Raw genomic sequence first — 23555 nt, forward strand, 5'->3', positions numbered from 1 at the left:
CGACATCTAGTGCCAAGCCCATTTGGCACGCATAATTGAGACAAGCAAAATAGTTGCGTTAACAGTTTATCGTTTAGACGATTAAAGTAAAAACCAAATCGCATTTTTTTGCAATTATTTGACTATCTATATCAATTCTTTTCGAGGACACTATCCAAACCAAGTTGACTGATTTGACTTACATATTACGGGAAGCCATTTTTCCATAGTGGCCGCCTTTCATCCGGTACACGCGGTCGAGGTGCGTCGTGACAAACGTCGTATAGTTAAAGTATTAAATCCTAAATTTTCTACGTAGATTAACCGGATTTTGCACGAGCGTGTATGGTGTGAAATTAACTGTATTCGTGCGAAAAAATGGCGCGATACGGGCAAAGACCTGAGAATGCTCTAAAAAGAGCGAATGGTACGTATACTAGCTCGTAACAAGATGTGACATGGCCGATGGCTATTTAATCTAGAATGAAAAACTTCTTTCGCCCTGTATGCACCTATTTTTGATGATCTACAATGTCTCGCCCGACCCCCTGCATCTGCATCGTTGATTGATCGTGAACGACGTTCCTACTTGTTGTATAACGTTCAAGTCGCCTATAGTCACGCCTGTCTAAATTTTTAAAATATTAATTTTCCCTAACCATATGCATCCCCAATAATGATTTCATGTTCAATTGATGCTCAAGAAAATATTGTACTATACATAATTGTTGCAAATTATATGTAAACCTTACCCTTGCTACGTGCGACGTACGTTACGAGGATAAAAAAAGTACATATTTCTTTATGTTTAATAAAGTAGCCTGTAAACATAAAATTTCGTTGCCTTATTTTTTTTCTTTTTTCGTTGAACCTATCTATTTTTGAACATTTTGATCTGTTACTAACATTGAATTGACTTTGACAGTCCAAGTATCTATTATATTTATTGTGTTACGTAAACTCTGTGTACTATTTTGTAATGCAACTTGGACATTATGATTTAATATATATATATATAGTAGATCAAACCATTATAGATCAAAATCATTATTTGGATATATATATATATAGTAGATTAAACCATTATAGATCAAAATCATTATTTGGATTTATTTTACAAAATGTTCATGTTTTTTTTTTCAACAGAATTCATCGAAGTAGGGAAACCATCTCGGGCATTAGATACTTTGCAAGAAGTCTTCCGGAATAAAAAATGGACATACAACTGGTCAGAATCTGTATTGGAACCTATAATGTTCAAATACCTAGATCTCTGTGTAGAACTAAAAAAGTCACACATAGCAAAGGAGGGCCTGTTCCAGTATCGAAATATGTTTCAGTCTGTAAATGTTGGAAGTTTAGAGAATGTGATACGTGGATATTTACGTATGGCAGAAGAAAAGACAAATCAAGCAAGAAAGCAGAGTCAGCAAGCTGTTATAGACATAGACGATCTGGATAACTTGGCTACTCCTGAAAGTATCTTGTTATCAGCGGTCAGCGGCGAAGACGCACAAGACAGAAGCGATCGTACTATTCTAACACCTTGGGTGAAATTTTTATGGGAATCTTATTGTCAGTGTTTAGAACTGCTGAGAACCAATGCCCATGTAGAAACATTATACCATGATATCGCTCGCATGGCCTTCCAATTTTGTCTTGAATATAATCGTAAGACTGAATTTCGTAAGCTGTGCGAAAAGTTGCGAAAACATTTAGAAGAAATTTGTAAATTACCAGCCCTTGTTTCGAACGTTTCCATGAACAGAGCTGAAACGCAACAACTGAACTTGGAAACGCGATTGAATCAACTCGATTCAGCGATTCAAATGGAGCTGTGGCAAGAAGCTTTCAAGTCCTCCGAAGATGTCCACGGTATGATGAATTTATCGAAGAAGCTCCCGGTACCAAAAACCATGGCTAATTATTATCAGAAATTAGCTATGGTTTTCTGGAAAGCAGGAAACTACCTTTTCCATGCTGCCGCGTTGTTTAAATTGCTGCAGCTATCCCGTGAAATGAAAAAGAACATGTCTTTGGAGGAACAACAGAGAATGGCCAATCGTGTGTTGTTGGCTACATTATCCATCCCACTGCCATCAGCTCATCCCGAATTCGATCGTTTCATCGAAACGGACAAGAGTCCGTTAGAAAAAGCTCAGAAACTCGCGACGCTTTTAGGACTCACTCAACCACCAACCAGAGTTTCTCTCCTTAAAGACATCGTTCGATTGAATATCGTCAATCTAGCCTCTCCGCAATTACAAGAATTATATTCCTGGTTGGAAGTTGAATTCCATCCTCTGGAACTGTGCAACCGAGTAGATTCTGTTATCCAGACGCTCCAGGCGGACGAGAACAGCCCTTTGGCTCAGTATGTTCCAGCTTTGCAAGACGTGACGCTAGTACGTTTGGTTCACCAAATATCCCAAGTATATCAAACCATACAGTTCGCTAGGCTGTTGGAGCTTGCTAAATTTACGACAGACTTTCACCTGGAGCGTCTGTTGGTAGACTGTGTGCGTTACAACGATATGCAAATAAGGATTAACCACGGTAAGAAGTGCGTGCACTTTGGAGTTGATCTCTCCGAGGCCCAAAGGGAGGATCATCCCGATGGTCCTGTATTGCAAGCAATGCCTTCCGAACAAATTCGTTGCCAGCTTGTAAACATGGCCACTGTACTCCATCGCGCGATCAATATTATCAATCCGAATAAGAAGAAAACGGAACGTGAGAAATTGCGTACCGCCATGGTCACACATTACCACGAAACGAAGCTGAAGGAACATCAAAGGATTCTAGGAAGGCACAAGATCATAGAAGAAAGAAAGGAGTACATCGAGCACATCAACACGGTACGCGAGGAAGAGGAGATGAGAAGACAGGAGGAATTACAGAGGCAGCAAATGTTGGCCGAGCAGAAGAGGCTCGAACAAGAAAGGGAGGAACGCGAGAGGAAACGGCAGCAGAGCGAGATCCAACAGATCAAGGATCGTCATCTGAAGGAGAAGATGCAGCAGATTTCTCAAACTAGTCACGGTCAGAAGGTGTTGAAGAAGTTAGACGAGGATGAGATCAAGAAATTAGACGCTGAACAGATAGCGGCTAGGGAGGCCGAAGAGTTGCAGAAGGAACGCAGAGAGATGCAACAGAAACTGAAGTCGCAGGAGAAGAAGATAGATTATTTAGAACGTGCCAAGCGTTTAGAAGAGATACCATTGTTGGAGAAAGCGGTCGAGGAGAAGATGGAACTTGCGAAGCAACGTTGGGAACAACAAGAGGCTGAACGAATCGCTCTCGCCATCGAGGAGAGACAGCAGGCTGTCGCGACTCGCGAACGCATGGCGAGAATGAAGGAGGATCACGATAGTTTCCTAGCGAAGATTCTGGCCGAACGTAAGAGTATTTATTTAGAGAAGCTGAAGGAGTTTGAGAAAGTTCTGAACGAAGAGAGAGCCGGTAGATTGTTGAAACGTAAAATGGAACGTAAGGCTGAGCGTAAAGCGAAATGGGAGAAGGAACGCGCCGAAGCCATCGAAAGAAGACGTCAGGAGGAGGCACGAATCAAGCAGGAAGAAGAGAAACGACGAATGGAAGAAGAGAGGGCCAAGAGAGAAGAAGAGGAGAGATTAAAGCGCGCTGAAGAAGAAGCAAAGGAAGCTGAACGTTTGGCTAAGATCGAGAGACAGGCGGAGATCACTAGAGCCAGGGAAGCTGAGATCGAACGAAAACTGGAGGAGGAAAGACAAAGGGAGAAAGAAATGTCAGATACCTGGAGACGTGGGGCGGAGCAACGGACACATCGTGTCGTCCAAGATAAACCAAGTACTTATTCTTACATCATTTTGTTACCAGCTGTAATTTATGTAGTAATATATTTATTTTTATTTCAATTACAGTGGAGATGTCTTGGCGTCGACCTATTGACATAAAAGACGACGGTGTCAAAGATGATTCTTCGCGTTGGAAGAGACGCGAGACTGCGGATAAATGGCGAAAAGACGAGGAAAAACCGAAAAAGGAAACCGGTGATAGGTGGAGGAAAGATGATTTTGATAAGGACGACACGAGAGAGAGGGACCGAATAGATAAAGATCGTGGAATGGACGGACGTTCGGTGAATGTACATACGACATGATGATAAAGAAACAACATTTTTCATATTAACCATAAATAAAATATATATATATATATATTTGTTTGTACACAGATGCGCGATTCTCTACGCGATCCAGTGTCGGATAGTTCTCGTGGTGGTCGCGGCAGGCTGCCCGAACGTCGAACTCATCGTCGCGAGGACACGGTGCGTAACACCGGTGGTCAAAATTGGCGCGACAAAGTCGACACGATACAAAATTCTCCTCGAGACCCGCCGAAGCGGGACGAGAAGTAAGCGAGCCTTTAAAATTACTCTTCGCTAATTTTATATCACTTCATTTTTTTTTTACTAATTTTGTTACCTTGTAGGCGAGAGGAACCGAAAGAAGATAGGCTTCCACCGAAACACGAAGAAAGAAGACGACCTCCAGAGGATGATGGGTGGTCACAGGTGAGCCGGCGTTAACAATAGGACTGGAAAGTTACCCATAGAGGCAACGTTTATTATTCTTTGAGAACTGTGCATAAATATGCAGTTAGACTTTTGCCTGAAACTATCGATGGGCCCAACTCTACTGTTTTGTGCACCGTTTCATTTTTCTCTGATATACTCGAATAACAAGTAAAGGATAAAGCACAAAGGTGATGGTGGGTCGTAGCCACTTCACACCCGCATTACAAAAGAATTAAACGAAAAATAAAGACAGGATTGAGTTTTTATGATTTTTCTAAGGTATTCAACAATTTTCTAAATCTCTCACGCTGCGTTACGTATGTTGAAGTTGTAAATAAAAAATAAAACAATAACCGCTCTGACAGTAAATGTATGTACGAATCAATTGTATCTGAAATGAATATGAAATATGAATCAATGTACACAGAGCAGAAGGGATGGCGAACAAGTACGAGTGTCAACCAGCTGAATTGGCTAGATAATCTAATGGCAGAAGGTTAATGGTCTCAAAACGTAAATAAAGTCTCTTGTATCCTAATTCTTATGTAAAAATTTTTTTTTTTTTTTCAAAACCGAAATATGCTGTAAGACACACCTTTCCCTATGGAACGAACAAAGAAGAACCATTGTTTTACGATGAAAGATCAATAATTCTTCCACACGTACACGTACACACTCGATGCAACGATTTTAATTTTTATATCAGTTTTGGGACGATCGTAACAACCGACCTCATTATCATGATATAAACGAAGATCTATGCATCTTATCCGTATTATCTTTTTAATTGTTTTATTACATTTATGATATAGTTCGTAATTAAAATACTACATAATAAATAAATCACTACAGAGTATCAAACTCCGTTTCTATTTACATCCTACGAAACTCAAACGAAACATTTGCAAGGCCACCAAATCGACTGACTTACTATCCTCTGAACGAATGAAAACACAGCGTACACAAAGTATACGCTAACACATACCAACATTCCTCTAACGTTAATCTAATGATTAATAAACGCGCCTGGAAATGACTATCTAAAAAAGACACGCGGAGAAAATAGCGATAGAAAATGTTAGAACCATAAAGAAAGATTCGGCGACGAATAAATACTATCACTTCGATAGAGACAAGTAATAAATCGTGTTACAGATACCTGTAATTAAATATTAGATTCATTATCGAAAAATATAGTGTAAACGTATTCAGTTCTCAGTTCTTTCATAACTTTACACTTTTCTTTTTTCACCGGGTTTCACGCGTTAAGTGCAATTAAATCTTACAAACCTCCAACTTATTCGTATAAATCTGCAGAACTCGAAGAGTATTTAACGCTGGTCCGTTCATAAACAGAAATGCCAACACGTAGGAACTTCACAGAACACACCGGTTGAACGAGGGAAATGTACTTTGCTTTCCTCGTTCGATGGTCTTCTTCCATTGTCGCGCAAACATCTCGCAGTGCTGTTTCATTTCTGTAATGGATCCGTTCTTTCCTTTGAACGTTCGTCCCAACAGCGATGGGATTCAATACAGCATTATTGCCGCGGCTGTCTTTTCCTCTAGCGCCGGGATTGTCTCGAGACGTTCGATCTTGTCCCGTCCCGAGCCCCAGCCGACTAATGCTATGCTGATTAAATGTACCACACCAGCGCAAACGACCAGCCTGGAAATTAAAGAAAAATCTTGTTCTTGCCAGAGGTGATCATAGACCCATTCGTTGAAATTTCGCATTAGTCAACAACTCTGCTCGATAACAAAACTTTACGGAGAATCGAAAAAAAGAGAAGACCGTCCACGATATTGGAAGAAAGATTTCAGGAAACGACGAATCATCGGTGGAGTTTGTCTCAGTTTTCATACTTTCAATGGATGGTTGGACAATCGAGCAGAGAGACAACAGACGCTCTCATCCCTCTTACCAAAATGAATAACCCAACTCAGCTGAGCCTTCGCTGGTCCACATATTGTCGATGTCCTCCTTTAGTAGAACGTTGAAGTACAGCTTCGTGTAATATTGCGCCAACCATGTGCTCGTACTTGCCAGGCACATTAGCACTGAAACAACAAACGCTCGTGTTTAAAATTAAAAAAAACTTTCTTCTACGATTGCTTTTCTCTATCGCGACTAGATTCTTTCGCCAACTCACGCGTTAGAACGTTTACGAAGTATACTCCTGGATCCGAGAGGATTTTCGATCTCGGCGAGGTGGCCGTGTTCAAAACAGCCAGGAGAGCAGCTAAGCCCGCGGTGACAAGAGCCGCCGAAGTTGTCGTTAACGTGCTAATCCAAAGTCCCCAGGACATCACCGTAGGATCTTGTTTGATCATCTGAGGTACTGTAACGAAGCACAGAAATTTCCTAAGGAACTTGATATTACTTCCGTTTCAACTTCGACGCGACACGAACGTTCGAAAAGTTTCCCTACGAGTTACAAATTTACAAATCGCAGCGCTTGCTGTTTATCATTTCAAAGGTAACTGTAAATGACATTTAACGTTGAGCCGAAGAAAGAAAAAAAAAGAAAAAAAAATTTCATCGGTTCGAAGCGAAGGTTCTCCGAGCGAATCGAATCGCAGATTGGCGTGCAAACAGAAGTTATCGTAGCGAGCGATGAATAATTAAGCGCGCTGTAAATACTCTTACTTTGGCTAGTTCAAGTTGCATCGCATCGCAAATAACGGACTATTTAATTAGCCCGAGACGAGGCAAGTTAACAGGTTGCGTCCACGAACGGGTCGTCAGAGGAATTCGACCAAGAGGAGATTTTAATTACAAGAAATAGATATTCCGGCGTGGAAACTTGAATATTCCATTTGCATTTCGTTTATCGAAAGAAGAGGAGAACTGTTGGGAACAGGAAAACACGATACGTGACTTCGAGGGAAGAGGGTTTTTAATATTCTCCGTGGTCAGCATCGTCGTAGGTAGCCGATGATACGAGTTAACCGGTGTGCACGTGAAAGTCGACCACGAGGCAGGGTTCTCGATTTTTGCACGCTCGGAAACCAGTTTCTGTTCCTATTGTTACGATCACCGGGTTCGCTGGTTACTCTCGCAGACGGAATATTTCCCTCGGGTCGTTTTTCTTCGGATTCAACGCGAGGGAAACGCGTGGGAGTCGCGTAAAGCGTCGTCAAACAGCTCGATGAAATCGCGATTAGAAATTAGAAGGAATCTTAAGGTATATCCGTGTACGCCACACGATTCTTCGTACGAGCGTTGGATAATCGCGGAAGCTCGCTCTTAACGGTGTGAAATTTTATGAAGCTTGTAAGATTAATGAAAGATGACGTGTAATTTATTATTAGGGTCCTCGGTGAAATTAGGAACGATTCTAAACACAATCAAAGATTCCTAGGGCTATTAGAAAGCTATAAATTCTAGTCACACGAGTGTTCACCTATGTCACCTTCGAGGAAAACACAAGTCGCGTGCGCGTACGCGATTAATTAGTTTGTTGATCGTCGGTGAACGATGCCGGGAGAAAGGCAGGTAATTAATAAACGATTACGCCGATCCTATTGCGACATGCATACCGATCGAACACGGTCAGAATACTATTTGCTGGCGCAGCAAATCGCGTTGGGGATAAAAATGCGAGGCCGTAACTGACCCCGCGTTGTACGTCGTGTGTGCACGCGACTGGCGACTAGGAACGTGATCGAGCTGGGATATTAGTCCCTTAGGGACTATTGGCCTGCTTCGATGAAAGAGAAACCTTCCTCGTGACGCGTGTCAACGATCCCATTGTTCTTATCGAGAGACGTATACCTGTACTTGGCGCACCGTTTCGATACGCTCGTCGAGCCGCTGTTTTCGCACGCAGATACGCGATCTGTCTGTAAAGTTAACGGGGATTCTTTGTGCTCGAACACTGCCCAGACATTTGCATTTAAACAGTTCAGCAAGAGGATGGCGACCTCTCTTCTTGGTCAAGAATAAAATAAATAAAATCAAAGGAGCTAGCGACTTGTCCGGGCAAATGAAAGACAAACTTTCATTTACCTTTGCCTCTTTCTGAAGTTCTTTTCATCAAATATTTAATTCATTATTTACTTCATTAATAAGGAAAATTTCTTTAACGTAGTTGCTGAAAGATCGATGCAACTCATTCGCTGTGAAAATTTCAAACACCATTCCGATACCCGACACCTTGCTGCCGGCTGAATGAAACTACCTAGCCGCAAGATGGCCTGATTATTATCCTGATACATTCTCCCCGTGTTCATAGCGTGTTCGATCCGTTCGTTACGTCTCTGAATGGATCTAGAGCGGAACAGGAAACTTCTTTTCTTTCAAGTTTTTTCGCCAAACTTCGGGATCCAAGCGAAACACGAACAGAAGGAAAGCAGATGCGAAAAGCCGAGGCGGGAGGATGGAAAATGTTACCGAAGTCTAAGTGTCTGGTGCGAAAATATGACGAAGCGTTTTCTGGAAGCTTTCCAAATGAAATATCAACGATTTCTATGGTACAATTAATTTCTTTCCCGATTTTACAACCTAGCCTTCTCGAAGAATTTTCCCCCGCGACTTTCGTCGCAACATGCAAACGATCGATGGAGAGAACGCGGGAATCGTAACCTCGTTAGTTCGATTTCGTGACTAATAACAGAAAGAGAGCGTCTAGCGCGCAGTAAAACGAAACGGAGCTGATCGAACGATTATCAAATGCTGGATTTATGGCAAACGTGCTCGCGACTCTCCTAGTTCACCATTTACAGCGGGGATCGCGTGCAGGTACAGTTATGCCGAATGAGATTCTCGGGCTTTGGCCAACTATCCGACAAAATTTATGGCCCACAGTATCGCACTGGCTACCCAGAGAATCCTCCTCGTCTGTTTCTCCGCGACGATAACTGGTCGACTGATATTAACCGAGGATTTCGCTTCACTCCACCCCTTTCGAGCTTTAAAATATCCGCGCTCCTTCTGTCGAACGATTCGCGGGTAGACGCGTTTAAAAGCGCGTGAAAAACGATATTCAAGTACAAAAGCAATCGCGGATCGGATTTGTTTGAAGATCAGAACTCGTTGGAAACTCGAAGTAGCGGCTCTTCGGGGCAGATTGAATATCTTAGCAGACCGGTATTCATGGTCAACGTACGCGAATAAATACGTGGTCAGTGTGTTAACGCGTAAACTTCACGGTAAAGTAAATTCGATGAACAGCACCTGTGTTGTTCAGCTTTTTACGATTAGCGATGACACGGTGCTGGTTAGCAGCCCGCATTCGGGACGCAAAGTCCTGATGCGATCGCGACGTCGATAAATTTCATTTATAAAAAAGAAATAAACTTACCGGAGATGTGGTAGGTCCTCCAGCCGTAGCCGACGTTCAATTCCTTCTTCCCCTGAAGAAGACCAAAGTGAACCCGTCCGGAGCTCACCTGAGGGTTCAGCGTTCTCAGTGGTCGCGCCTCGACCCAGTGTTGGGTTACAAGGGCGGCGCAAACCAACCCTCCGCCGAGCAACGATAGGAAGAAAGTGGCGAAGATGGTACCTCTTCGAAACATCGACGTCATCCTCGGGTCACGAGGCAAGCCAGCCTTCGGATAGTTCGAGATCACTGGACAAGAGAAAGGTTGAAAGAAATGAACGAATGGCGAGAGTCGTACCGGATATGCAGCCCCGCATTCCTCTCGTTCCGCGAACAAGTTTGCCTGGTTTGTTTTTACGTGGCGACAAAGTTCCAGAGTAACGATACGAAAGGAGAAAGCTCCGAGGAGATATTCTTTAATTCATCGGGAATTGGTACACAAATGATCGTTGCATCGGATACTTTAATCCCGAGAAAGCTGATAGGAGATGATCTCAAGTTCGCGGAATTCGATACGAACGTCGTTGGATACAAGGAACTCGATATGGATGGCCTAACGGCTCTTATTGTTCAAGTTCTACCGGCAAGGAAATTCTCGATATCAATGGAATCTATGAGAATCTATTGATATCGCGATACCTTCGGAATGCCTTCGACCTATCGCATCAGAATCCGAATCTTCCTGGAACTTTTGATGCCCTTCGGAACCTCCGAGGTACCTTAAGGTCCGTTACCTTGAAACTTCTGATCCGTGGAAAGCTTCCGGAACGTCTGATATCTGGCTGAAGTTTCGACTTCCATCGGAGCGTCCGACGTCTTCGAAAACTTAGCAACTACGAAACCTTTCGACACCATTGCAACCTCGAAACCTCCTTAGGCGCTAAACTCATGGAATTCCCGAAATTTTCAATATCCTCGATCTTCCTGAAACTTCTGACGTATCTCTGAACTCACGACCAATAAGAATTTCACTTTCGAACACCGAAGAAAGAATAACTCGCGCGAAAATTTCACCTTTCTTCTCGATCTTGTATCAAACGATTCGTTTTCTTTTGCATAAAAATACAAAGACTGTTTGTGAAGCGTATCTTTCGTATAAATAAGAGATACTTGTCAACGAAATAACACCTTATATTTGGAGAATGTTCCTTTCTCTCGAAGCGGTTTCTCTTTCCAACCAACGAACGCTTCCATGGACGGGAAGAACGAGGGACGCTCCGGTGTGTGCATCGGTTAGTTTACACGACAGAAACTATTTAAATTATGCCACGGTAAACTATGCCACTTTCGCAACAATTATCCGGTCTGCTAGAAAAATCTCTGCCTGTGAAAGCGTCTCAGCATGGAAAACCGAACGTTTCCACCAACTATTTCATCTCGATGATGTTCTTTGTAAAAGAAAACTCTCAGTCTTCTGTCATTCCCGTAATCAACGACTTAAAATCCTCCTACGACATCTAAACCAATCAAACGATCTACCAAGAGTACAATTCAGACAGCTTATAGTATCCCTCGTTAAACGAGCAAACGGCCAGAGCGAACGACCCTCTAATTATTTCCAGCATTTTCGTCGAAAGCAACCGTTCGCCGGCTTTCTACCATTGTCTCTCAACTCGGACGTTTCGCGTTGACAAATAACGCACAGCGATAGATGAAATTCGAAGAAAAGCAATGCTTCGATTAACAAACCGATAAGGCAAAGTTTCGATCCACTCGGTCAGTTGCTTCGACAGGCAACAACCGCAGGGTGTAAATTCGACTTTAATGCTGAAGAAGCTTCCTCACTCTTAAACAGACTGGCTAATCACCGCCCGGAGCCTGTGTCCACCGCTTTGTGCTACCACGAAACTTACTGTGCAGACCAAAACTTCGGGCTAACGTTGAAAACTTTGCGCCAGATACAGTCCGGTGGAAAGGTTAACGCGTGGCTGTTCGAAGAAAGCATAGGGAAAATTTGTTCGTTAGTCAAATATTAAGAATTATTTACGTACCTTGCCCTTGGTTCTCGACGAAATGCACCTGGTTCAAACTCCTCGAGAACTCGCCCCGCTTCACCTTCTCCGAGAAATCGTGGTTGGCGAGCCTCTTGGAGAATTTCACGCGACAGTTGCTGTTGCGAGGCTGTTTGCCGGGCCTCGACAGTGACGACGGTCTCGGCCTCTTGGCGAACGTATACGGGATGGTATACGGTTGGGCTACGTAAAAGTAAATCGGCCGATAGTCTTCATGGAGATGAGGCTGCTGGGCGAAGCCGCCGTTCGTCGGGTAACCACTGTACACACTCGGTGCCCCGTTGCTGTACGCGTACGAGCCCGTGTAGTGTACCCCGTACTGGTTCGCCGTGTTTCGTGAATTCCTTTCCACCGTTTTGAAGAAAAATGGGGATCCCTTGCGCGCGATCCTCTCGTCTTTTGATCCAAGTTGCACGATCAGCCTGGCAATTTGCCGTTTACCTCTTCTTCTTCTCGATCTAATCTTTTCCCTTACGTTTCAATTAGACACTCGAGGATAAGAGAGGAAGTCTCTCGTTTGTCGATCTTATCTAACCAGTGTTGCAACCGATTTCCCTGCGAGTTTTCTATTAAACTTGAGCTCTTCGATCCGTATTAGTCGAGGAACCGATCGAACGCAACGAGCTATTGTTCGTCCCGATTTCCTTTCACCTTTTTATCAACGGTGTAAAGAGAACGAATCACAGATTTGATAGTCGGAAGATTATAAACCGGAACTGACCTGGTCAAGCAAACAACGGGACAAAACCATTTTCCTGCTGCCGTTCAACGAGATTTCTTTCCCCTTTGTCGACGATTCTTTATCAAACAGTCGTGATTCAGCGGCGCAATTGAATTTTTGCACCCGACTATCTCTCTTCGAGCGGAAGATTGTTTTCCCCGTGAACTTCAGCCGGTTACTTTCGACGAGGAAATCGTCCTCTTCTCGTTCCCTTTTATTTTCCTCCCTCTCTCTCTCCCTGCTGCTTAATTATCAATTAAGCGCGCTGGCATAGGTGTTTGAAAGTTTTCAGCTCGACTACCGGACACGCTTCGAAACGCTTTATTTGCATGCGACAGCGAAATTCACGAGGTTCAGTTTCCTCGTCGCGCGTGTTACCTTCTCCCTGCTTTAAATGATAAAGGGAGAAATCCTTTGAAACTTACAGGTTTCCAGTGTTTTTCATGAATATTCTCCCCGCTACTTCCGTCTCATCCTCGAAAGGTCCACCCTTCTTGATTCTCTCTTCTCTTTTTCTTTCTTTCCCGACGACCACTTAGGCGAACCGAGCGGTCGGTTGATTTTTCCACGAGGTTAGTTAAAAATCTCAAGAAAAAAAAAAAGGAAAGAAAGAAAGAGAAACAGCTACCCGGGTTGCTCGTTCGAATGAAAATTTTAACGTTACCGTCGGAGATTCCAGATGATAGTAATCGCGTTAATTGAACCACGTTCGTTCCTTTATTCGTTCGAGGTGAATCGTAAAATGGAGCGAAGGGGATCTTAAAGGACACGTGTCCTTCTGTTAATCCTGTATCGCCGTTGAGCTGCGGGTAAACGAGAATAAGTGCAGCGCTGGCAGGAGAAATGGAAGTGGATAGAGGACGGCTCAGGATCGTCGTATCTTCGATTTGTAATAAACTGCAGAATCTGTGGCGAACGATCGGAACGCGTACGCGTTTGAAATTGTGTCAAGCCATGTATCGTATTTAACTCCCTCTCTCACCGGAAGTTATTGTGCCGAGCGTCGCACGATTTTGTATCTACGATGCTTCGGGATTCCTCTCGAGTACCGCTCGATGTCCAGGTTCCTTGGAAGCCGTGTTGCAGCGTACTCTTTTCTTCCAGCCACACCGTTTCGCGTTGTGTCAACTGTAAACAATGCAGTCCACGTAAGTCGTTCGTTTCGAAATGATACATCCACAGGGTGGTCCGTTTCTCTTATACCTGTCCAGGAGATTTAAAAAATTAAACACTTCATTTTCATTTAAAAAAAAAGACAAAGGCTATTATGCGATCTTGAAGCCGGTTCCATTTGGACGGCGTTTGAAATATTTGTTGAAGGATGAATAATTGCCTGGACAGATTAAAATGGGACACCCTGTATATAACGTCGCATAGAACAAAGTCGGACAAAAGATTTCACGTGGAGAGAAAAGAGATTTTCAAGAAATGGCTCGACGTCTCGCATTTAAAATTCCTCATCCAGAAGTCACGGTAAAACTAAATTGAAACTCTGGAATTGAGATATCAGAGAAAAGATACAAGACTAAATAAATGATACATTAACGATTAATCAATTTCCAGCGATTTGACGGCGTGTTATTCGATCGCGTTTTTCCATCGCCAGTTATTTTTCAATGTTTACAAAATGAGTTTACGTTGGTATTCATGAATAACAGCGTCGAGTAGGATTCTTGACGTAACTGGAACAGCAATTGCGCGAACGTAATATATTGCATTCACACGTCCGCGTGTTACGCGGCGCTTCACTTTTTACAAATTGTTTAAGTGTTACTCCGTTACCGTCCATTTCTGTTCCGGCGCGGGGGGGCGGGGGAATTATGCCAACCGGAAGTAACTCGAACTAATTTGCGAACGGGTCGCGGGCGCGCGCAACCGAAAGGAAAAAAAGAAAAAAGAGAAACGCGTCCGTTCGGTGTGTCACAAAATGGTAGAAAATACCGGCGACGAATTTCTGCACGGGTAATCCGTAATAAAGTGTACGGAACGTGCATCCCTCGGTTGCAAATGAGAACGAGTTTTCAGTCCCGACTGGTCTCCGCCATCGTATCGCGTTGATTTTCGTAATCGAAACCTTGAAGCGAAATCGCTGACATTAATACCAGTTCTGTCGATGAAAAACGATCGCAACAGCTGCCCCGATTAATCTCGAACGGGGCAATAAGTTGTGATTAAGAATAAACACATGCTCGACTAAACAGTTTCCTTTTCCTCCGGCTGCGCGTAATTATTATGTAACCATTATCCCATCCTTCGACTTGTACGTCCTCGCGTGAACTTAATTCAATTTTCTTCACGGATACTGGCCATTCGCGCGAGTAGGCAAGGGTCAGGGTTGTTCCTCTACATCAGAATCCTGATTAATCTTCGAGAACGATTAAGATTGATCGGGATTTTTAGCAGACGCCATCATTGAAAGGACGTTCAGCGTTAATCGCCACTCTTGATTTCTGTCACGAGCAGAGATACGAAAGAACCGAGGCTACAAAGAGATCGCGGCCGGTGAAGACCGGGGAGACTAGAGAGATATGAGAAAAAGATAAGAGATGTAGCGACGAAAAAAAAAAAAAAAAAAGAAAAGAAAAAAAAGAAATGAAGGAAAGGAATGAAAGGTAGAGAGCTGACAGCAAAGGAGAGATGAGAGAACAAAGGGACGCGAACGAGACAGAGAAGCAGAAATTGGCAAAATGTAAGAGGTAGGAAAATACAAGAAGAGCGTGTATGTGTATGTGTGTGTGTGTGGAGAAGCGGGATGATGAGGTCGACTGAATGCCGTTAGACCGTATCACGATGCAGCTACATAGCTTCGTGTGAAACATCATCGCTCGGTAAGAAAAAAAGATGAAGCAAGCGAAAGGCATAAAGGTACGAGACAAGAGAGATGATTTGACAAAGAGCCACCGACGATCTGTATCCGTCTGCTCATGAAATGGAACGCGTCACTGTGTAATTCTATTGTGGCTCCGGCTAACTGCCCTCTATCGACACACTGGCTTCGTCCCTTTTTCTCCGTAGAAAAAGAGAACAGAAAACGAGGATAATCGAGAGGATCACGAAAAACATTTTCATTCTAGTTTCTCCAGTTCCGTCGCTTCGTTTCTAAGACATTGAAAAATGGAGGAGTTTAAAAAAGAGTCGCTGAGAGACATCTTGTGTTTATAGACAAAATAATTAGAGCAAAGGAGAAAGTGTAGAGATTACGTTTCGAAAGAGATGCTATCTCGAAACATTCTTTACAACAAAATTTCCAACGTAATCATACTAGTTGTGAACATTAATTACCGTACCGCGGGTAGAAATCTTAAGATGATATATCGTCGAGTATAATTTGCATACGAGTGGATATATGAGCTGAAAATTTGAAGGAGATCATTTTTCTTTCTAACGGGCAATTTCTCCTTTCTCCTTGTGCATCAACACTGGACCAAGATAGGTATCTCTGGTACGACCATCCCTGAAGGTAATGCGATTCGATCTCGAGGGCGATATCTGGACATTTTTTCTCTACAACGGATTGACTCGTTGTTACAACCGGTTCGGTTCGCAGATTTTTCTTTCCAACTGACGCAACTCTTTCGACATTACACCCGGCCGCTAGCTTCGAGGCATCGGACAAAGATGCATTGCGGTGGTCCACCATGGCCTGTGAAACTAGGACACGTAACCGTCTCCCACCACCATCTTGTTAACCAGTCCCCTTCCAACGTTCATTCGACTCGCGTAACACATCTTCGAAGATGATAAAATTACGAGGATCGCTGATTCACGATAGCGAATTCATTCCCATCATCGATTTTCTCGTCTTCTTTGAAAAAAAAAAAAAAATAAAACCATTTATGTTTAAACTGAACCGGTTCGGTTGGTCACACTGACTTAACGCGTGTGAAATCAGACAAGGATACTTTGACAAGGATACGCAGCCTACCTTATCTTCCAGCGATAAACCTCTGTTTTGTTCTTTCCTTTAAATATCACGGAGTAGATCGAAGCTACACGACAGGATTATAGATAAATTCGATTAAACCCCGTTCGAAACGATCATTTTCGATTCCATAGAATTAAAATGAATAATCGAACCGCGTTCCTGTTTTTCTTCGCGGTTGAATAAGAGGATCCGTTTGTCCGCGGACAACCATCTTGCAATGATAAAAAGACGAAACGAGAGTAGGGGAACGATGAGAGAAAGGTAGTTGGAGCATGTACGATATGTAATTTCCTTATGGTTCTTCTAGAAATAACTCCATTACGAAATCCTTCTCACGAGATACTTTTACGACACACGGAACATCTTCGATTCGAACGTGGATGAACTTTTCGCGCAAAAGTATCTGAATAAAATTGGCAGGATAGTAATTAGTAGGAAATTTCGATCGAGTTTCAAAGGGTTAAACGCAGTTAGTTTCATCACACATGAAACTGCACGACGTTTGAATCCGCGTTACGATGCAACAATGACCTCATGAATAATTTAACACGCGCCATTGTCTCATCGGTATGTACTAATAACATCACGTCAGTTGTAGCGTATCTGACACTGATTCACTTCGTGAATGCGTTTCTTCTTTATTTGCTGTCCAGTCATTCACGCCGGATTGTTTTGAAAAATTCTTAAACCCGGATGTACGCGATTTTTATCAATCTTGCGGTATCGACCATTTCTCTACGTTTTAAAAAGTTTCGCGTTATCCCGGGGATCGGAACGAGTTTGCACGTGATTATCAATCTTTCTACAAAGCGATAAAGGATAATGAAATTTATACAGAACCGAATAAGAGAAATAACATTAATCTCGCTAAAGCGAAAAACGTATTTTACTGTAGAATTAAACACGTGTTTAAAGAGTGCACCGTCCAATTAGTAATTCGGTGAACTTTCGTCCCCTTTCGAGAAATTAGATTCGAATTAAACTCGAATAATGTGTGGTAAAAAATGGTCTCGCTTTAGAAATGAAAAAAAAAGGGGGGAATATCTTCCGTGTCGCGACCGTAAACGTAACTTTTAGTTAATAAAAGCAAAGGATCTTCGAAAACGTGTCGTTAACCAAAGTTGGTAAAAAAGTATTATGAAAAGAGGAGAGGAAAGGTAAAAAAAAAATATTTACCTGCATTGCTTTGGCATCGTTTGCCACCCGTTCCGCTTCTCTCCCACGTCGCAAAGGTCCCCTTATTACTCAATTCAAACTTGAACCAAGTGACCTTCAACATCCACCAACCAGGAAATGATTCTAGATACTTTCAGTCGTATTTCTAGCACAACACTCTTTTCCTCACCGTACGAGCACAATTTAAATGGTAACGATTTTCAAGTGACCGCGTCGGGACCGATCCACACCTTCTACAGCGTCTCTTGAACTGAATATCAGACTGAGGCCCTGACTCTTTATGCCCACCTGGCTCTGGCAGGTGTTGCAGGTGGCACCACCATTCAGCCACCTACTCAACCTCACCTTACCGGTCCCTTACAGCTTTGCGAACTGAAACCAGGGACCTTCGAATTTAATCAAATTAAAAAACTGTTTAAAACAATGAAAGGAGGAGATAATTTATTAATTTTCTTCAAAAATTTATTCACAAAATCATATGTACCATTAATTAGTAGTTGGCTAAGAATCGTTTTTCAGCCTCGCTACTTTTTACGAATATTAAGAACACCGGAGTTCCTCCGCGTACTATAAATCTGAAATTAAAAAAAAAATGATATCTTTAAATATAATATTCAATTCTTCTTTAACTTACCGTTCATCTTGCAATATTTTCTCGAGGGAATGATGGGCGTTCACCAGGTGTATAGAGCATTTATTTTTATTCTCAAAATAAACATTTATATTCTGAAGAGTATAACGCCGTTCCGTGTCCCATTCAGGTGGTTCATTAAATAGTTGTTCTAATTGTTCAATTAATCTGAATAAGCAAATATATTTTACATCAGATAATTGTTCATTTTCAGAGTAATGTAAAATCCTTTGTAGCAAAAAACATACAATGTGTCCTGATGGAAATTTTGTATGAAATCTGTTTGATGTGTTTCTGGATATAAAATCATTACAGGCCAAATTAGCTTATTTTCTGCATCCAGATGAACCCTACTCTGTGCTATCTGTGGTACTTGAGGCTCTAAATCTTTTAAATCAGGATTTTTTCTCCCCTCAATTAACTCCAAACTGATACCTTTACTTTTTATGATACTTAGTAACTCTTCTTCTTCTTTGTCTAATTTCTTTTCTAATCTTTCTTGTTTTCTTTTGTCTCTTTTCAAACGTTCCTATAAATATTTAAATGTTTCATTTCTTTTTTGAATAAATGTTTTCACATAGGTACTTTCTAAAAAATATATCTTACTCTAGCAGCTATTGCCTGTGATTTCAAATTTAAAATTTCTTTGTCAGTTGGAGACTGATCAAGTAATTGATCGCAAAGATCGATACATTGGTCATAGACTTTTATATGAAAACAACAAGTGGCAGCTCTGTTTAGAGCTTTTGTATAGTTTGGTTTTAATTTTAGAGCATGTTTACAATCATTGAGACTTGATCTGTAATGTATATTATGAGAATATAGGACCTATTAAAGTTTTATTAAACAATCCATGCTTCATTTCATACACATACCGATAATTCTTTAACATAAAATGTGCAGCAGCTCTATTGTTATAAAGCTGAGCCATTAAGTCGTTATCTTTGCATTTGGTTCTTATGCCTTCTGTGTAACTTAAAATAGCTAATCTATATTTTTTATATTTATAATTAAAGTTCCCATCCTCTTTATAATTATTAGCAAGTTCTAAAAAATGAATACAGATCTACAGCTAATGCTACATACATAAAGTTTACATCCAAAGTCCCAAAATTAGATGTAAAGACAAACGAAATGCAAACAGTAACAAATTAATTCAAACCCTCAGGTGTGTTCTCATTTGCTCCATATTTGAGTTGTTGTAAGCCTTCCATTAACGGAGAAAGCTCCTCTCCTGGTTCTGGAGCCTTTTTCATAAAGAAAGGATGCTTTTCCATCTCTTCTTCCCACCGATCTTCTGGCCATCCTTCTGTATAACTCTTTTTTTCTAAATTACTAATATATTCATCTAATTCTGCATCTAATTTTGAAGCAAGTGCCAGTCGTTCTTCGTCGGTCCAAGTTTTACTCTGCTTTCCATTTGCCTTCTCTTCCATGGTTAAAAATATGTGTAACGATATCAATAATACCAATTTGTTTTTTAAATTGAACTAATTTTGATGAAAAATAGATTGTTTTTACACACCCTAACCTTTAAAACTACACGTGACACAACGTATGTCATTTATAAGTTTCATAGAAAACGCCTTTATCGACGAAGAAAGCTTCTTATTTCAACGCTGTGATGGCGTCATTTGTATTTTTGAAAACATTTCAAAAATCATTAAATTTTACACTTATTTGTACAGTTTTTATATTACATCTTTCATATCCACGAATTATTTCATAAAAAAATAGAAATGAATAAAATATTAAAGAAAAAATTTAACAAAGTGTGTGGAAACCAAAAACTGTAATAATAATTGAAAAATTCGACAGGCTTTAAAAATGTATTAAATAAAAAAAGGACATTTGAGTATCTGGATTATTTAACCGTAATACGATCCGAAATGTTTCCTAAGTATAAATCTTTTTCTGTCAGACAAAAAATGAAAAATGATAATTACAAGATTTATTACCTAAATGCGATGCTTAGTTTCGAATTGGTTGGTGAAAAGTAGAAAAAGCGAGGGGCGGATAATCCGACAATAAAATCTGTATTGAAAATTAGGGATGAGAAAAGCTAGAGTAGATACGTCGATCGGGAAGGGGTGGTTAAGGTTCGGACGTTTACGCAAACATTCGGGTTTTGGCCCCTTTGTGTTCGGGTAGGCAAGATGGCGCTCGGTGAAAGCTGGTATACGATTGGTCGATGAGACCGCACCGCGAATCTCCCGAGAACAGTCGCTTCCACGGCCTCGGAGCGGGCGAGTTGTTGGTCCCTTTGGAAAAAAGCAAAACACGCTCTCTCGTTGCGGAGACGAGTGTAATGGCCACCGTGGGCCTAGGATAGCAGTGGAGGAGGTTCGGATTCTTTGATCGAAACGCTGGCAATCGCAAAACGATTCACCAACCGGTTAACATCAGTGAATTTGATTCGCGTGTGTCGAACTGCCGCTCATTCCTCTCGATCGTGGCTTCTCTATATCCGGTGAAAGAGTGCGTGTACATCAAGTAGTGCATCAGTGTACTTAAATGTGTGCCAGCCATTGTCGAGGGTGCATCGTAGTGCCGGTCATCTAATCCGTTGACTACACTGGATAATATTGCTTGCTTCGTTTAGCCTATTGGATTCTACCCTTCTGACAATCCACGCAGCAACGGTGAGTAGAAACATACATATACATAGCTAAATGAAACCGTATCGCACGATGTCGACGACCGTACCCGTACGTCGAGTTAGGAAGTTCAACATTTGCTAATGCTTGCGTGTATACATCGTTGTGATTCGTTTAGTTCTTTATACTCCTCCTTTTCAAAAGGTAGTTGTCTATCGATGCTTTCCAGTCTACGACTAGACGCACCCTGGTCGTTTCTTATCGTACGTAGTCGGTTGTCATCGTTGTCGTTCGTCGGTTTTGACCGTAGAAAAATTTCTGCGCTACTTCGAATCGCGTCGGTTCGCTTCTACGTTACACGATCGTTCGCACATGTACGTTTAACCATCCCATGGGGGAAAAGTCCATTTATTGTCATATGCAAGTAGTAATGAGAGTATGCGCGTTGCGAAGCACGATCAATTTCGGAAGATCTACCACCACGCTGCAAAAGATGTCGCACCACCCTTTCCGTGCTGGTTTATTGTTGCTAAAATGTTTTCGAGCGTTTCCATTGAACGACACGAAAGGGTGTATCCCCGTGTATTTTCTCTATTTCTCGCGGCTGCCCTGCTGTTGGATTTTAAACGTTCAACCGCGCAAACTTGTTAAATGGCAAACGACAGTTTCTATGGAAACCTAAGCGTTCATTGATACCGTACATACATCTTGGTCGCTCTCGTTAGACGCGTATTAAGGTCAGCGTTGTTTTTTTTCCATTCTCGCATTTTCACTGTATGCGTATACGACGAGTTTACATATACATACCAGAGGATCGACAGAGCGATATCGGCTCATTACCCGTTCGGTTTCAATGAACGTCGTCCTTTCTGTACATCGTTGTTGTTGTTGTTGTTGTTGTTGTTGTTGTTACTCCATTAATTACCATGGATGGGCGTATTCTTTTGCAAACAAGCACACTCCGCGTAATCTCGTTTACCGGGGAGTATAAACGCGTCCTGCTACCTGTGAATTACCTGGTTCAATAAATGTTATTTATTGCAATGGTATGAATACGGTGAAATTATATTTATTGCATATCTTTTCCCACGGTATAAAACGAATGTACGTAAAATATATACCGTTCTAAACAGAGGATAACGGTAACATCATCGTGCTCGCTGTGATCTGATTCCTTACGTCCATCTATGTATACACGGTGTATTAATAATACAAATACACTTTAAATTATTAATATATGTTTTGACTGAAAATGGAGAACGCGTGTTTGCACGTGTCGTTAACGAAACTCGGTATTATATATCCCGTCCAACAGCTCGCGAATTTTTGATCGTCACCGGCTATCGATTTCGTTTCGCGACCAGCGAAAACAAATTTTTATCGTGAATGGATTTAATTAAATTTTGCAACGTTTTAATTTATCCTTTGAAAAATCGAGGGGTGTATTTAACCGGTCGCCGGTTTAATACACTCCTGGGCAGGGGATAAAAAATGGAACAGAATTGTACGCGACGCGTGTATCCTTTTTTTTTTTTTAAATTTTTATTTTCGTTCGAATAAATTACGTTTTCTGGGTCAGGATTGTCAAGCATTCTATTTCGTGCACTGTATCAAATATTAGTGATTTCGCAGCGCGCGTAAAATGAAACCGTCGAAAAATATAATTCCATTAGCAGTAAGGAATGAAAAATTGCAGGAGAGTGAGAGGGTGTTAAAAACAAATATTGAAAGAATTTTTAACCGCGAATATTAATATTGAAATTTAAACATTTAATATAAATCGATCTCGTTGAAATAGAGCATAGATTTACCGCGAAAGTATTTCATATTTGATTGTGTGTTTTATTGAAACCGCACGCTCTAGTTATTGACGAGCTTTTCACGAATGTCAAGAGTGAGTCCACACGTGTGTATACATACATAGAACGCAAGAATGAACTTCAACATTCGATTATCGAGTCCTCGAGGCTTTTCTTTCTCGTACATTCAAGCACCAATCCATTTTTTACGATAGATATTTATACCGCACTCAATATTTCACTATCTATTTTTAGATAGCATTCCCGCCACTGGCTGTTTATAAATGGTCTTATCGAAAGTTCAAAAGGTTAATCGTGATTCATTTTTTAAGACAGACTTGGTAAATTTTCATATTATTCCAGGACAATTCGTTTAGATTTAGTGATTTGATAAAACGGTACTTGGAGGGAAATAATGGCCCCGTGAGAGTAGCTATCCGAATAAGCGTTGAAAATATTTTCTAGAAGCAACATAAACATTATTCAAAAGGTGGATAATGAAAAGACTAACGATTATCGATCAGTTTGCACAAAGTACCTTGTCGGAGCGACGGGATGGGCTCGTGATGACGCTTGGAACACATTCGACGATCCTCTCGTGAAATTCTTTTTGACGTTGATTGCGCGTATTCGTCGGCGCAAATCGTGTTCGACGTCGACTCGACTTCGTTTCTCTTCTTTCAACCGTTACACGTATTCGATGGAAGACTTGCTAAATTACACCGTGATTCATAAATGGAAAGCATCGTTGATACTAGTAATACATTCGTCGATACAGATTTCTATAGACGAGGATTAACGCGTAGGGAATTCGCTGTGTAAACAACAGGTGCGCG

At 41.5% G+C, this 23555-nt stretch overlaps 4 protein-coding genes across 10 annotated transcripts in view; 2 read left to right on the top strand and 2 right to left on the bottom strand.

Annotated features, from left to right (window-relative positions):
- Positions 1-202: 202 nt before the first annotated feature.
- On the top strand, positions 203-5106 carry eIF3a (eukaryotic translation initiation factor 3 subunit A). Its single transcript, XM_034321071.2, has 5 exons — positions 203-406; positions 1126-3807; positions 3882-4105; positions 4193-4371; positions 4450-5106. The coding sequence occupies exons 1-5, from the start codon at positions 358-360 to the stop codon at positions 4544-4546; spliced, it is 3231 nt and encodes a 1076-aa protein (XP_034176962.1). The 5' UTR covers positions 203-357; the 3' UTR covers positions 4547-5106.
- Positions 5107-6064: 958 nt separating this feature from the next.
- Positions 6065-10063, bottom strand: LOC143305693 (clarin-2). The gene is made up of 4 exons (XM_076690257.1): positions 9841-10063; positions 6688-6876; positions 6460-6595; positions 6065-6203 (listed from the first exon to the last, which is right to left on the bottom strand). The coding sequence occupies exons 1-4, from the start codon at positions 10061-10063 to the stop codon at positions 6065-6067; spliced, it is 687 nt and encodes a 228-aa protein (XP_076546372.1).
- Positions 10064-11850: 1787 nt separating this feature from the next.
- On the bottom strand, positions 11851-19904 carry Dpit47 (DNA polymerase interacting tpr containing protein of 47kD). Of its 5 annotated transcripts, none has more exons than XM_076690135.1 (9): positions 19486-19904; positions 19199-19370; positions 18930-19122; positions 18572-18852; positions 18327-18491; positions 18177-18267; positions 17693-18064; positions 13574-13719; positions 11851-12979 (listed from the first exon to the last, which is right to left on the bottom strand). In XM_076690135.1, the coding sequence occupies exons 1-6, from the start codon at positions 19757-19759 to the stop codon at positions 18183-18185; spliced, it is 1170 nt and encodes a 389-aa protein (XP_076546250.1). In that variant the 5' UTR covers positions 19760-19904; the 3' UTR covers positions 11851-12979; positions 13574-13719; positions 17693-18064; positions 18177-18182. The 5 variants fall into 5 exon arrangements, with proteins under 5 accessions (XP_076546250.1, XP_076546248.1, XP_076546246.1 ...); XM_076690133.1 differs by lacking the exon at positions 11851-12979 and adding an exon at positions 16163-16396 and having other exon boundaries at positions 13183-13719; XM_076690131.1 differs by lacking the exon at positions 11851-12979 and having other exon boundaries at positions 13183-13719.
- A 617-nt stretch (positions 19905-20521) lies between these two features.
- LOC117602743 (uncharacterized) overlaps positions 20522-23555 on the top strand; it is a 73573-nt gene continuing 70539 nt past the window's right edge. For all 3 annotated transcript variants that reach the window (XM_034321124.2, XM_034321139.2, XM_034321133.2), the window contains exon 1: positions 20522-20965. The gene's annotated coding sequence lies outside the window, so the exon portion shown is untranslated. The remainder of the gene's footprint in view (positions 20966-23555) is intronic.

The sequence above is a fragment of the Osmia lignaria genome, chromosome 9, assembly GCF_051020975.1.
Source record: "Osmia lignaria lignaria isolate PbOS001 chromosome 9, iyOsmLign1, whole genome shotgun sequence".
Lineage (NCBI taxonomy): Eukaryota > Metazoa > Arthropoda > Insecta > Hymenoptera > Megachilidae > Osmia > Osmia lignaria.